Source organism: Dermacentor variabilis, chromosome 1 (assembly GCF_050947875.1).
Source record: "Dermacentor variabilis isolate Ectoservices chromosome 1, ASM5094787v1, whole genome shotgun sequence".
NCBI lineage: Eukaryota > Metazoa > Arthropoda > Arachnida > Ixodida > Ixodidae > Dermacentor > Dermacentor variabilis.
In genome coordinates this window covers 62,568,123-62,584,159 of record NC_134568.1, presented here as the reverse complement: position 1 = coordinate 62,584,159, position 16,037 = coordinate 62,568,123, and the positions used below count along the sequence as shown (strand labels likewise).

The 16,037-nt window shown below is 47.7% G+C and overlaps 1 protein-coding gene across 1 annotated transcript in view; it reads left to right on the top strand.

Annotated features, from left to right (window-relative positions):
* Positions 1-14,135, top strand: part of GC (gamma-glutamyl carboxylase) — a 79,732-nt gene extending 65,597 nt beyond the window's left edge. Inside the window, exons 10-13 of the mRNA XM_075684977.1 lie at positions 9,223-9,353; positions 10,411-10,510; positions 11,237-11,327; positions 13,491-14,135. Coding sequence (XP_075541092.1) covers positions 9,223-9,353; positions 10,411-10,510; positions 11,237-11,327; positions 13,491-13,602 — 434 coding nt within the window. The 3' untranslated portion in view covers positions 13,603-14,135. The remainder of the gene's footprint in view (positions 1-9,222; positions 9,354-10,410; positions 10,511-11,236; positions 11,328-13,490) is intronic.
* The last annotated feature ends 1,902 nt before the right edge of the window (positions 14,136-16,037 follow it).

The following is a 16,037-nucleotide window of genomic DNA, read 5'->3' as shown; positions in this document are numbered from 1 at the left end:
GCCTCCGGTCGGGCACAATGGCTGGGAGGAGAAGGTGACTCCTACTGTCGTAGCGCCTCCGGTCGGGCACAATGGCACATACACTCACACACGCACATGAAGACACGTGGCATCGGAACATGCCTGGACGCGCTTGGCGGGGAGCGTAGCGGCGACGCCGAACGGGCCAAAATGTCTGCCGCTTTATTGCAGTCGCGCCGGCTAAACCGCGTGTCGTAGGCGAAACGTAACAACGCCAGGCCTGCTCCCCTGGACTTTTCAGGAGTATTTTTTAGTGGTCCCCTTTGAGTCAAATAAACGCACAGCGCCTTAGAAACCATGGTTGAACGCCATTGTCTGATGTCGCGCCGTGAGGAATATTGGCTTTGCGTCTCGTCCACGTTAGCTTAGGTTACGTTAAGTTCGCGTAAAAGGCGTTAGGGTGGCGCGGCGTATTGTCACAGCGGTTACGCCGTGCGGATTATTGTCTTTGCGTCTAGGCCACGTTAAGTTAGATTAGGTTAGGTTAACGTTAGCTTAGGTTGGGTTAGGTTATGTTAACGTTAGGTTAGGCTAGGTTAACGTAAAAGCCGTTAGGGTGGCGCGGCGTATTCTCACAACGGTTGCGTCGTGAGCATTATTGTCTTTCTGTCTCGGCCTCGTCAGGTTAGGTTAACGTTAGGTTAGCTTAGTGTAAAACGCGTTACGGGCGCGACGTATTCTCATAGCAGTTGCAGGTGCCTCAAGCCTCACCGGCGCCCTTTCAGACACTCGCGTTCAACTGCGATTGCTAAGGCGATCGGCCTTCTAGATTTTCAATATATGCTGACCGGCCTCTTCCACGGTCCCTTCTACTCCCACAGAAACATCTGCGACGTTATCACCTGTTTCACCGCACCGGCAGCCAGCGTCCGAGCGTAAACAAACTCAACCCCACTCGGCAATGCCGGCGCGCCTAGGGACAAACGCATACGACTCGCGCAAAGAAACTTCTCCGTACTGCCTAGGCAGAGTCAGGTATTCAAGGAGCAAAAGCCAAAGCCCCCACATTTTCTCTCTCGCACCCGCTCTTACTCGCGCATGCGCACAAGCGTCCGGCGCCTATGCAAGTGCTACGCCCCGCTGTACTAGAATTGTAAAGTCGCGGCGCGATGTGTTGAAATCTGGAGCCGGGTCCGAAAGATTCGGGCCCGGCTCCTTTGCTCCTTTGCTCCTTTGAACGAAGCATGGTCCAGTTCTCGATTACTTTAAGGATACCAGCCACACAAGGATTGTTTACTAAAAAGGCTTCACCGTGCTAGGTTTCCCAAGAGTCGTTGCTGACAAATGAACAGGTAAACGACAAAGAAAAAATTACAGCCTTTGTTAATTATCCTTGTGCGTCACCGTGTGGTGATAACGCCCGTACATTTGCAAAATAGTTGCACAACAATATTTAGCGAAGGCATACACAACTACTCTTGTACACACCGATAGCCATTTCAACTCACTCTTGAACCTCGAATAACTATTGCGACGTACAATGCTAGAATGTCAGATAATTCGTGGGAATGTAAATTTAAATCGCTGGTCTACTGATTTTCAGAATTCCATTATACATTGCCGCTATAGAAGCTCTTCTAGCTCCATCATAGTATATAAACAGGTGACACGCAAGGGTAACGCTAATGTGCGGCCATATTGTCACAGGAATGTTTATTGCTTTATTTGACTTCATTTCAATGTCGCCAGTTTGTCAGTTAGAAATTAAAGTATCCATGTTTTGTAATATAAGAGAATTTTGGCTCCTTTTTAACATGGGAGTGTTAAGCGCAGTGTACGTACAACAAAGACTACGCTGTTTCTTTTTCTTCTTTTACTTCTCCGTCAAGTTGACAACTCGTACTTCTTCGTTCACGCTAACTCTCAGTGAAACTGCGTAGTATCAGAAAGAACGAATACGAGGCAATGAACACGAGAGCTGCGCCATTTAACGTGCCAAGACTTCATTTATAGAATGCATTGAGAGATTAAAATTTGCTGCGCTCTCTTTCATCTTCCACATGCCCTTAATTATCCAACGCTGCACTTCAAGCGTGACAGCAGCAAGCAGCCAAAACATCCTTCAGAAAGCGCGACTCGCGCGCGTGCCGCACATGCACGAAGCGAGCGAGCGAGCGCGCGTGGCAGCCGAGCGAGCGGGAGTGAGCGGCGTCCTGGACGTGACGTCACACCCGAGGAGGCGCCACTCGAACTCCTCGCTTTACGAAGGCTCCTCAGACTCTGCCCAGGCGGTGCTGCGGAAAAACCCGTCACCAGCGCCCCCATCGCAGCCTTGGCGCGAACTGAGTAGTGCAAGGAGAGCCGTCCGCAAGCAAAGGTACATAGGCCACAGTGGACCCTTCTCTTTCGTTTGTGTTGAGGCACGGTTTCCTAAAAATCAAGGACCTGGAAAGCTTCTTCCGCCCGTCCACGCTTCGGAAAGGAATCTCAGCAGGGCGAAGTACGTGTACAATATAAAATAAAGTCTCAGGTATTATTTCGGCGCGCTGCAACTCGCAAGTACAGAGAGCATCGGGTTTGTCTGTAGGCATATCAGCACAAAAATCTAAGCATTCCAAATTGGTTCATATTGAATATGTCCTGAACACAAGACTTAAGTATCTCCTATATTTTCATGTATTTTATGGTAATGTTTTGTCTCGCAATTATTTACAGAGAGTAAATCCTTTCATAGCCTTTTCCAGGGCAGCAAACAGCGTGCGATCATAACGAAAGTAAGCTTCCTACAGTGCCTACGCGCTGCATCTTTCTTTCTCGCAGGAGCTACAGCATCGCTCAGTACCTTAATTTGAGCTTTTCGCAGACGCTTCGAGCAGCAAGCGCGCACAAATAAATGTAAATAAACGCGACATTTCTTTCTTTACACACGTGCGTTACTTCACAATTACTCATCCAGTGTTCCTTCAGCAACTTTATTGCTCACATTTGAAAAACGCAGTCGAGCAGGCTCAGCACATTGCGAAGCGTGCTTGTTGTATCGGCGCAGGACATACAAAATACCGAAACTAGAAATGAGCTCGCGATACAACGATGCTCTAGAACAGGATTTTGAATTCATAAACGAACCAAAATGTTTGATTAAGCTGACCTGCCAAATCTCTCCGTTCCACTTGTTGAGTCAAGCGGAGGCGGACGTCTGTTAAAAGGTGGAGATGTCGATGGCACATAAGCAGGATGGTTCGCAACGGCGTTTTTTCTGTTACCAACGAAGTGGCGGCTGCAAATTCTTGAGTTTTCGCTTGGTTACCACGGTCCTCCGTCAGGGCTACGCAACACAATTACAGAAGAACAAAATTGTCGCACTTTCTCATGCGAGCCGCTGTGTTGTGCGGAATGCAAGTAATCCGATTACCCAACAGGTTGAACGGCCCGTATCCAGCATTCTCGCCTTCCCCCTTCATACGACCGCGATGGAAATCTGTAAAACTGAACGTTGTTATTCCGTCCTTCACGTTCATGGCAGTTTACAACACGACAGTAGCGTCGATTGCGGCGTTTCTTCGTAGCGCGCGGAGCTATCGCGGTTGCCGTCGTTTCCGCCATCAGTCTGAAGAGAGAGCCAGCAAGCGCTTTATGGCAGTTCGGCTATAGTTCGGCGGCGCGTCCGACTGTTGGAGAAATTCATAGCTCTCTGTCTGGGTGCTAAATGCGCAAAACACTCGCTATGTGGACCAAAATCTAGTTAAATCCCTGTTTCGCAGTCGCTAGCTGCATAGGCAACTTAACAAGGGAGTCGGGCTCTGCACTACTCTATTACTGCCTTTTCGCACCGGCAGGTGGCGCTACGCGTCTTGCAAAACTCCAGAGTCTGACGTCCATTTACAGCGACTTTACTAAATCGGAATGATGACGTATGCGTGTGTCGGCGCGGCTTATAATTATGCACAATCAGCCACGGGCTGGATTTAAAAACCATAGACTACAAATGAAAACCGAGTCACTCAAATCCCCGCCAAGGATTTGTCGTCGGATCCGCGACGTTCGAATCGAACGTAACCCTTCCGAACACGGAGTATATAAGCGCTAAGAGCTGTTATTAGAGTTGTCGGACGATCCCACCGCTGGCATACAGTTGTAGGAGTTGTCGGACGATCTCGCCGCTGCCACCATTTGTAAGGGTTGAAGGTCGTAGAGAGGAACTTGGGAGGAACTAGGCGTACATGGTTTATTTACAATATTTACATTTTAAACAAGAGATACATTCGACAGTGTAGCGTGACTCCCAAATGGAGCCCGCAAGACGAAACATACAGCATACGGGCACACAGCTCACGAGCACGATCACAGAGCACACAGACGAGCACTGACCAGCACACTCTAGCAGCCGACAACAGCTGCTTATAAACACTCTATTGGTCCCTAGTTCCCTAGGTGAGGGAAAAACGTCAGTTCACCGCCGATTCGCAGCGTCAAACGTCAACGCAGTCGACCCGCCGGTTGTCCATTATCTTGAGTCTTGAAAGGCGCGTCGGTTCCCCGAGCGCCTTTCAATGGGCAACCTGCCCGCAGCGCGGCTGCAGGTTGCCCATTGTCTTGCGCCTCTAAATTCCAGAGCTGCCTTTCTCCTGTAGTGGCCACGAGTGTCAGCAGACTGACGAATCCTGGGGCCCACGTACCGCAAAGCACCCTTTTGTTAGGGAAGCTTTTCTTGCTGCCGAGAGAGACCATGAAGACCCGGCAAATCAACCAACAATACGTTGGGTGCCAAACGTGGCCCGCCCTGCTGTCGTCACCGATTCTCCGAACGAGGCGCATGGTGGATTAGTGCTGTCGTCCTCGCTGGTTCTCCGAAGGGCGCCAGCACCGCGGGTCGATCGAAGCACGTGCAGCGGGCTGAAACAGCTTTGCAGAGCAGTATCCCTGCAGGCCGATCCTAACACTGTGTGTGGCTCGCGAAGCGCTTCGCTCCGCGCTCAGCAGAGGTCAGCCTACGAGATCCATCTTCCCGCTAAGTCAAGTAGGGTGCATCGGTGCGTGAGCAGGCCCCGAGCTGAGCGAAGGGCCGGATTGAAGCACCGCGAAATATCTCGTTCCGCGCTCACCCGAGGACACCTGTGCGTTCTGCCATGCAGAAGGGTTTGGCCCCAGCCTCGGGCCAAACATGACGCCGCGTGTTGCTGTGCATAAGTATCGAGAAGTGCGAGAAGCTCGTGTATATCGGTAATTATGAGCTTGTAAATTACAGAAGTCGCAGTTAAACGCGTAGCGAAGTAAGTTTCCGCTACATTTCTTCTGCGCTTACCGCACACGCAGAGCCCTCTTGCGGCAAACACAGAAGACCCCCTGCTCGCAATGTACGGCGCTGCCCCGATAGTTGGCGCGTGTGGGGTCCGGTGCGAGGCGCGTCGCGGCCCGGCTGTCCGTGCCGATCACGACGTTTGGCTCGCGTAGATCGTTTCTCCCTCCTAGACACCGAGTTCTTTGGTTCGTTCCGCTTGCTCAGGCGCACGTTTCGTTGCCGCGCCGAACGCTGCGTTGCTCGGCGCTCACCGCGTGATTGGTGGGTGCAAAGTCCGATGCGGAGCGCCTCGTAAGTGATCGCTGCGCCGTAGCGCATTGTCTTTTACACCCCTTGGCGGGTCGACGGGAACGCTATCGCGTTCCACTCTTGAAGGCGAAGCTTAAGCGTCCTCCAATTTTTATTTATTCAACTAATTGGAACGCCGTACATTAAAAGCTACTTCGTGTAAGTAACGAATGGATGGAAATTTAGGCCACCAGAATTATTTTTATTTATAGACTGCAGTTCGAAGTGCATACTCTGCTTATTAAACTTTGCTTGGTTTCTGATCTGCGGATGCCTATTAAATAAGTCGTGAAAGGAAATACTTTTAATGAAACATGCATACGCGTTTGGAAATGCGTCGAGCATTTCCAAACATAAGAAGAGCATAAGAGTGCGCGTCGACTAGACTTATTCCGTCGCTCCCACGTTGAATACGAAAAAGTGTTCTTTGTTGTCGTGGCCTCAGTGTCAGTTTCCCCTGCTTTCCGAAGGCCCAATTTCTTGATTGTCGTGGCATACCGGTGGGCCACACGCCATGTGCCTCAAGTACATCTTGACCCACTGGTGAGATGAGTATGCAGTCGTGAGCAAAATGAGAGAGAACACCGACTTAGCTTTTAAGCATGGATTATTCGTGGTGTGTCGATTAGAATCTCACGTGTTAATATGCAAGAGGCAGCTTTCCCGTTGAACATTCAACAGACTATAAATCAACTTCACTAAATCTTTTGTGGACGGTGTTTTGTCTTCATCGTTCGTCATTTACCAGACTCATTGCGCACTCTTGTGCAGGGCACATATTTTTAGACAATATACGGCCCCATGGAATTTAATGCTCGCATTTCAATGGGGGCGAAATGCGAAAACACCGGTGTACTTAGATTTAGATGCACGTTAAAGAACCCCAAGTGGTCCAAATTATTCAGAAGTCCCCCACTAGGGCGTACCTCATAATCAGATCGTGATTTTGGCACGTAAAACCCCAAATATTTTTTATTTGATGCCTTTAATCACGCAGAGAGGGAGCCACCGCGTCAGTAGCTGGCGCTTGGCGGGGCTATTTGAAACATGACGAGCTGTTTCAGGCCATGATTGCTTGATTCCCGGATGACTTGCATTTCACTCGGCCACTACCGAGTACATCATAACCACATCTCAATGTATTTCACTTGTACCTCCTTTAAACCTTGGCAAACGCTAGATATATGCTGCCCTGGACAATAGCGACACACCGTGTGGCGGCTTTATTTCATTTTACACTCGTCTTCGCTGTGCAGCTGTTGGCATGCATGGTGTGGCGTCTCGTGTACTCACTGGAGTACCGACCACCACGGGTTCCTAGCGAGCCGCAGGACCGCGTCAGCCATCGCCTCGCGTAATCTGCATAGCGCGCCGCACGCGCTCTGTCTCCAAAGGGCACCGAGTCCTGCTCCGCAAGAAACACATTGCGCAAGTTAACGAAAACATGTTTATTTGTCTCTGCCGACACTCAACAGCGTAAAAACGCCCAGTCACTGGTGGCACAAGAAGCAAAGGCCCCCCGCCAAGGGTTTTTAAAACACAGTAAGAGCGTCAGCAGCACGTGGCTGCGGGAGGATGGCTCGCAGTCAACACGCAGCTAAGAGAAAGTCCTCGCGCTTACACTGCGTGCTCTAGCGCTGATCAATGGAAAAGGGTCGCAAGGGACAATCTCCACCAGCTGCCGCCTACGATGAGTGCTAGGCGGCGTGGTGCGACTACGCACGAGCACTATGGGCCCCCACCCCGCTCTTGCTCTTGTAAAGAAGCAACAGAAGGTGCGTATAGACCGTTTTTTCGTAGGCGCCGCCATATTGTGAACGCAGAGGCGCCGCCTATGAGCAGCGCCATACTGGCTTGGGTGAAAGCGGTCTTTTGCATGGCAGGTATACGCTCGGCGGTAGGTTCTGGCGTTTGTTTTCGCGGTCGTGTGGTCTGTTTAGTATGACGTGCGTCTTCTAGGTGGTAAGCGGTTCTGTGAGACGTGCTGAAGTGGTTTAAGGCGTCATGGCCGGAATTTCTGCTGGCGTTGCGGTGCACGGAACACGCAGCGCGATGTGTGCGCGCATATTTGAGCCTATAATCAGCCTCGGAGATCAATTGTGTATTTCTGAATGTTCCAATCACTAATGTGACCTTATTGCAGTATTATCCTCTATTCCTAAGCTACGGTTTATGAGCCATGAAACATACGCGACGATCGTAACAGCGTGGGTACCGTTCTGCTACGATGGGAGCTGTGCTGTTATACTTTGACAAGCGTTCAAACTGTTCGCTGCAGGTTTCATTGCGTGACTACTTGGTTGGATGGATGAGGTTTCCACCTAGGAATAAAATAGTTTTGGCTAGTAATAGCAGCATACCTTATAGTCTGAATTAAGCTTGTCCAGCAAAGCGACTATTTAAGAACTGCGCGAGCGTCCTAAGCAGTGGTAGGTGCTGGATTACAGATATCTTTGTTCTATATAGCGCATGGTCCAAGCATACGGCATCAACGGTTATATATTTATAAACGTTGTGCGGCATTAGCCCGTTTTCTCTTGCTTTTTAGAGAAAGAGGATGGTAACAGATTTTTTTCTTTTGCGGTTGTGTTCGTTCAGTTCTCTACGACGCGCTCACACGTATTACAGAAATCTTGCGCTGAAAAATAGCCATCGCATTCTTTTTATGCGAACCCTCTCATATATTATGGCTGTATAACGGCCAAAAAAGGCAATGCCGAAGCACACAGCTTATATATGTATCGTGCTGGCTCACCAGCCGCAGTGATCGCTGTGTTGAGCAGCACCATGGGCCTCATGCAGGAAGACATATGGTAATTTGAAGCATACTAAACTTGAAATGCGTGAGAACGATGCCAGTGCATCACAAATTTTTGATAAAGCCTGCCGCTCAGATGGTTCGTGGTTGCCTTAGGTTGGCCGTGCACGAGCATGCACCCTTATGTTTTATGTTTTACTCCCTACGCCAATCGATCAGACAGTGAGTTGATTTACCATTTAATGCTGGTAATGCAGAGACGCCGGCTTTCTTTGCTGAATTGAAATCGATATAAGCAAAATAGTAAACAAACACGCACCGCGACTGATAATGCGCGTACATCGCGGCTGATTATGCGCGTCACATTTTTGCGCCCCCAAGACATATTTCTGCCTACAGTATAGTTACTGATGCACCGAAAGGCTTCCCTGACGACCTTATATGAACGAACATGGCGTAAAGTTCACAAAGTAAGGTCTAAAACATCTCGAAATCGTTCCGCAGCACGCGACAGCAATACTTTCAAGCAGCGCCGCGCCGGATCGCCCAAGCCAGAGAGGAGGAAAAACTCTCCGCGCGCCCTATCCTCCTCGCCCGATGAAACGGTCTATACGCGCTCGCAGTATGTGCAAAGCACTCAGGTGCAAGGGACCGCTCAAGTCCCGTGGTCTTGCACCGCTCAAGAACGTTACCTAAATTAAGGGGGCAGCAGACGATAGGGAAAACGTGTACGCGCCATGTGCTGTCCCGGAGAGGTCTTCTGCGCTCGCTATGCCTAACTATGCCTAGCTATGCCGGTCTAGGGTGCCGGTCGTGCCGGTTCCGCCGTGACCCACTGTGACTCACTGTGAGCTGCAGGACGCACAGCTAGAGAGCATGAGAATTGTGCCAAGTCGATTTGTCACTGTTCTTGCAGGATTTTCCCTCGTCAACTACATGGGCACGAATTTCGACAACACATCGCTGGAAGTTCTGAAGGGAACCGTGGCCGTCTCATTTCCCTCGATGAGATCGACCCGGATATTGCAGAGCGGCGAAAGCACAAACGTGAGACGAGTGTTCGCTTCACACTGCCATAGTCCCTGAAAGCGCCGGCCATGAGTGCTTGTTGTCCCATTAATTCACGGTGACTCATCGCATTAAAACGACCTAATTAAAAACAAAGATTTGACAGATAAATAATATTATCTTTAATTCAAAGAAACTTCGTGGCTTCCGTTCAAATATATTTTGGGCTAAACAGAATTTTCTGTTTTCTTATTTTTTAGTGTGATTTGTTTACAGTGACTACCTCCGAGATCTCTCAGGTGCATAGTGCAAGCCACCAGCGCATGCATGCTCTTATTACGTGGTCACCGAGAAGTCTGCTTTGGTTGCGCGTACAGGCTTCATTCTTGTCCTCATTAGGGTGTTCAGCGACTGTAAGTACTATAAATTTGCTGGAAGGAGCCTCCGTCTCAGCTCATCAAAATTGCGCCGTTTTCACCAATCATATACGGAAAGCGGGAGTTAAAACGTCGTCTACTCTTTTAAGCCGCCATTGGTACTGCTTTTCCTTTTATCTATTCACAGCTGCCACGCACAAAAATTTGGAGGTTTAGAAGTGATCTGATGACTGGCTTAAGCGCGGCACCTGCAGGTGATTAAAGCGACAGTTGTCTGTTTACACGCTGCCTGCAAGACAGGCTACAGAGATGACAGCGCGGAATAAAATTGGCTGACGTGATACCAACAGTAAGGTATACAGTATGCTGGGAGGGGAATTTATACATAAACACTTCATTGATGTAAGAGGATGAATGGCAAAGCGACGCTCTCAGCAGTCTTCCTGCTGATTCATGCTGCTTGAACTCATTCGCGCGGTTTACCAATGATGACAGTCGGCAATTCTTCATTTGCCACAGAAGTATACTTGCGGTCGGCCGTCTATAAAGCAGCCAGCCAGGGGGGGGGGGGGGGGAATAAGGAAATGCTTAAAAAAAACTATACAAATCTTTAAAATAAAAGTCCTAAATAATGCCTATTACAACGTTTCAGACTCAATGAAACCCACCGAAACATCAAGATGGGTGTTTTGCTTACACGCTCATTCTGTGCATTTCAGATCGTGACTGGAGTTTACCACACAGTGACTCCACTGAGGCACGCCCCCGCTGGCTACATGTACGTTTTTTCGGAGAAATCGCGAGGGTCAAGCGACGCTGGTGAGTTCCGAGCAAGAAATATGGCAATTAAATCTGCAAGCGCAATAGACGGAGTTTATTCACAACTATCCGTGCTTGCGATGATTTTATCCTGTTACAGCAGCATTTCGAACGTTTTGTGGCAAACGTACTGGCACTGTTTCCTGGTGCTTGTCTTGACGCGGACGAAATGCAGGAAGGCGAGAATACTTGCCGCCGATTTCAATTATCGAGTTTTTTTTTCACTTTATGTCATTAATTAAGAGCCCGATAATGCTTTTTGCGTGTATTTTTCTGCTTGAACAATCAGTATTTCTTCCCTTCAACTATGAAAGCACTCAGTTTTTCAATTTTAACATTAGACACAGTCGTATGCCACTAATTTGACCTATAAGAAAAGCAAAATTCGTTCCAATCAATCCGGCTTCGAATTTGTGTTTACAAGACTATAGGTACCTTTTGGGACTATGCAACAGTGTTGAATGAAACTAAAGGTCGACTTAACGAAAGTAATATCGAACAAAAAAATTTAAGTTCAACCGCAGTTCTGGCAGATTGTTGGAATAATCAATGTTTCCAGGACATTTCTGAGCGCAACTAACATAACACAACAGCAAGCACCAAGTATTAAAAAAATTTGCGGCCACAATGCGAGCATTATGTTGATAAACGCCATTATATCACAATTGATTTAAATCATTTGTTTCGACGAAGCATAACCTTTTAACATGTTTGGTTCACCGACAGGCCTCCCAGATTCCGCACTGCCGACTAGAGAAAACGGAGAACTTGGCAGCATCCATCATTTGAAGAGATACTTCGAGAATTGGAAAATAAGGTAAATATGCATTTAAAAAATAGGCTACGTTAACTGGTTGCACGCTACGCGGGAGCAAGCATTGCCTCTCGTGGCACTTCCGCCCCCGTTTCTTACTCCCATGTAGTGTGGATCTTATGCGAACCTGCGTACCATTTAGAAACAATCATGCGTCTCCATTTCCCGTCCCTAATTCAGTGCTTACTGCATAAAATAAACAAACAAAAAAAAGTAAATTGATGGAAGTCCAAACACGTCTAACACTATAACTCACGGGCACAACACTGGTCTATAGAGTAGAGGCAAACCAACAGGACAAAACCTTGGCTTACCGCACATTAGCAACCACGTCTCACCCGTTGCATAGCATACCGTGTGTGTGAGCGAACATTTTAAAGTAAGTATTAAAATTAGTGCAGTAGAAGTAAGAGGGTTAATTTTTCGGTGACCAGATATTCAACGCGCGCGCACATCATGAACGGTGCGGTTATCGGTGATTAAGTACATTTCTTGAAATAAAATAAACTAATTAAGTTTTATTAATTATTTTATGAAACGTGTTGCAATACCATTGAAGAATTGAAGTCAATCAGCGCTTGATGAGCGTTTGCGGTAAGATGTAGTGTTCCACTCAATATCCCAGAAGGTCGTCCTTATATGCAATACAGGACAAAATTATTTGCAGCGCCAATGCATTTCATGGCAGACTGGTGTTAGTTTCACTTTCTAAGAACTACTTTATATCTTCGCTCAAGCATGTGGTATGTGGCCAAACCAAGGCGTGTGGAAGCGAAAAAAAGTTGACGGTATACACTTCACATATGTGGCACAGGTGTAATAGGCACAGTATTCTTCTGGCTCTTCATTCGTCGATTATTTTTCATGACATAAACTTAAAGGACAGGTTGGCGCCTTTAAGTGGCACCCGCTAGTCCCCGTCACAGAGCAAAAATTAAACGAATGCACGGAGAAAGCAAGAAAAAAAAACGCTGAGAACTGCTGTCTCACAAGAACACGCGTCCGGCACACGAGCGAAACGTGAAGACAGACAGAGCGCAAAATAGATGCACAGAAGTGCGCAGCATTGAAAATACAGAATTGACGAGAACACCCTCGGTGCATATTAATGGATTACTTGCATGGTCTCAGAATAGAGCTGGAACATACCCTCTATACGTATACCATAGAGGTATACTATAGAGGTATATAGGTATACTATAGAGGGTCTCAGATTAAATTTGACGACCATGGTGTTCTTTAAGGTGCATCTAAACCATAAGCAGCATCTTTTACGCCCCGCCTGAGCAGAAACGCCACCTGCGCCGAAAATCGATTCCGCGACCTCGTCATAGAATTTCTTTTTAAAGTTAGTTTCTAGACTGTTAGCATGGTATTTTACATGTACAGTTGTGTCATGGTATGTTTGTCGCATACGAACATTTTGTTTTGCCTCTGTCAAAGTGCAATGGTCGCCAGGTACAGACCCCCGGCCGTCAAGCTTCCCGTGGCTTTAGCCCGTACCACCAGTTTTTTTTTTTTTTTTTTTTGCAAATGTACCAGAATGCCGAAATAAAAAATTAATGTGAATGTTCACAGCAGCGAAACGTCGTAGACAATGACCCACCGCGGCGGCGCACATCAAGTGTAGGAATAACTGTCACGCTGAAATGGCTTATCTTTTACTTAATTGCACGCAGTTTTTTTACTTACACACTACTTTTCTGTGTACCTTTATTTCGCAGAATTGGTGGATCTAATGACGAATCTAAACTGCGGCATTTCTGCAACCAGCAAGTGCTTAGAACATTCCAGCAGTAAATAATTCACAGTATAGTTTTATATTATATTATGGGGTTTTACGTGCCAAAACCACTTTCTGGTTATGAGGCACGCCGTTGTGGAGGACTCCGGAAATTTCGACCACCTGGGGTTCTTTAACGTGCACCTAAATCTAAGCACACAGGTGTTTCGCATTTCGCCCCCATCGAAATGCGGCCGCCGTGGCCGGGATTCGATCCCGCGACCTCGTGCTCAGCAGCCCAACATCATATATCTGAGCCACCGCGGCGGGTAGTATAGTGTTCCATACAATTTCAAGAGAACAAGTGCACACGATCAAGCGTACAATGTGACGTGCTCGAGCGCGTTCTGACAAGCTCGCTATGTCAATCTTTACCTGTGCAGCTCACGAAGGATAGCGAACATCACGACGAAGACGTTCAAGGACAAGGTCCTCCGTAAGACGTCATCCCTTCTGCAGCGTCTTATGTCCAATTGTGCGATGTGTACGCCCTGAAGCATTGACGACGGGATGCGCACTGCAGCAACAAGACAATACCAGTGACGAAACAGCTGGTATTAAAAGAAAGAAAGGATATGATTACCCGCGTGTGCCCTGCCTTCCCACATTTTAAACGATGTCATATTGCCGTATAATGTATGTGCATACCGTCGACTATACAGTAACACAAATAGGTCTTTTGGTTTTTGTAATCCCATGAAGTGTTGACGTACAGATAAATAGGAATAATAAAAGTGCCCTCCTTTCCGAAAGACCCTAGAGCGTGGCATGACCAGATCCTGGGCCTTGATAGTGCTGCATCCGCTAGCACTGATTCAAACGTTATCGAATGTGCGAAAAACTGTAATCCACACTGCCGTCCACACCTTTGGAGGAGCGCCCTACTACACATTCCATTGGTAGCCATGGCCGCACGTGAACTGGGCGTATGGAACTTTCGGAGGGCATTGTATCTCTATCCACCATGTGTAACCACGTTCGTGTCATAAATGGAGCTATAATAATGAAATAAATTGACTCGTTCCCGAAGTTCTCACGTGTTGAAATGAGTGTAAATTCTTCTAGTGCGTACTGCGTCGCCGATCTGTCAAGTACGCCAGTGCGGCAGCTCCGCAGCGTCTGCGCAGGTCAACGGCCATATTTTGTAGAATTTCATTTCACTTTCCTTTCTTTTCGCCCGTAATACTGACTTGAACGTCGCTGCTCGCAGTTATTACAGCTGGCATCGCCTACTCGGACAGCTGATAAGAACATTGTGAAATAAGGTGGATCGTAACAAAAATACGGCATTGGCGCGTTTTGCGGGCTCGGCGCGCAAACACTCACAAAGCTTTAAAAAATACACGAAAGATTAAATTCTGTGATTGTACGTGCCGGAACCACGATCCGATTATGAGGCATGCCGTGGTGGGGGACCCGGGATTAATTAAAGAAATTATGGGGTTTTACGTGCCCAAAGCACTTTCTGATTATGAGGCACACCGTAGTGGAGGACTCCGGAAATCTCGACCACTGAGGGATCTTTAAACGTGCACCTAAATCTAGGTACATGGGTGTTTTCGTATTTCGCCCCCATCGAAATGCGGCTCCGTGGCCGGGATTCAATCCCGCGACCTCGTGCTCAGCAGCCCAACACCATAGCCACTGAGCAACCACGGCGCGTAGGGATTAATTTTGACCATTGGTGGCTCTTTAATGTGCACCTAAGTATAAATACGCGAGCGTCATTTTTTTTTTTTCATTTCGCCCCCATCGAAATGTCGCCGCCGCGGCCGAGATAAAACCCGTGACCTAACAGCGCAACGCCATAGCCCTACTGGGCTACCGCAGCGGGCAGCTGTGTTAATAAGTTACGTTTCTACAATACCAGACAAACTCCGTCTCATTGTGAGAGCAAGCACTGGTAAGCCAGAAAATACGCAAAAGTGAAAGACGAGAGGCGACACCGCCTCGAAGTTGCTGCACCAGCTAGCCGTGAAGGCGTGGATGTTGATCTCATCGGCTAGTGCCTATGGTAGGATACAACTTAAAGAAACAGCAGTTCGCCACCAAAGCACACGGACCGCGCGGGGATTGTTACTCCACCAGCCAATCACATAAGCAAACAAAATCGCCGTCATGCGACCATTTCAAAATGGCGCGGTGCTTGATACCTCCGGAGTGTCTGCTATCCTTGAAGAGTGTTTTCATCGGCGGAAGCGGTGAGGTGTGCATCAGACACGGACAAAGTGTGCGGAGCCTTGGCATTTCACTCTTCAAAAGTCCGTGGAACAGTTAATTTCACCGCTGACACCGTTTTACTCATGCCTTTCACACCGAACTGAAGAGAAACTTGACAATAAATAGTTGCAGCGATGCAAGCGTTTTATTTCAGTTCAATAAAGAATTAGGCTTCCACCATACCACTATAATAGACGAGTGAAAACGTATAAAATTACGCGCTTGTAATTTCATTTTTGTAGTTACCGCCTTATTTAGGTAGCAAGGAAAGTTTAAAGTACGAACTATTTGCAGCCTCGCGGAGGAACAGTGGCTGGAGGTTATGAGGGCGTGGGCGGGGCTTCACTGCAGACTTAAGTTGTATTCGACTATAGTTCATTTTTTATCGGTAAAAATAGACTACTGTACTTTAACGAAGTTAAAGACAGAACAAGTTTCCAGAACATTTACTACTGAGCCACAATTGCTGGAATACAAAAAAAAATTTGAAACACAGAAAAAACGAGGAGAAAACAAAAAAAACTGTAATTCACGACGTCACATCGACTTACAAGCACTGGGGCTTTGCCGCGAAGTTAAAGAACACGGTAGTCGACCCTAATTTTTGACTTAGATGTCTCTAAGTGGCACTCGCACCTCGTCGTTGGTGTCATTTAGGTTAAATTTAGGCAAACGCCACGCACCAACCTAACTCGCTGGCAACTGCTTTC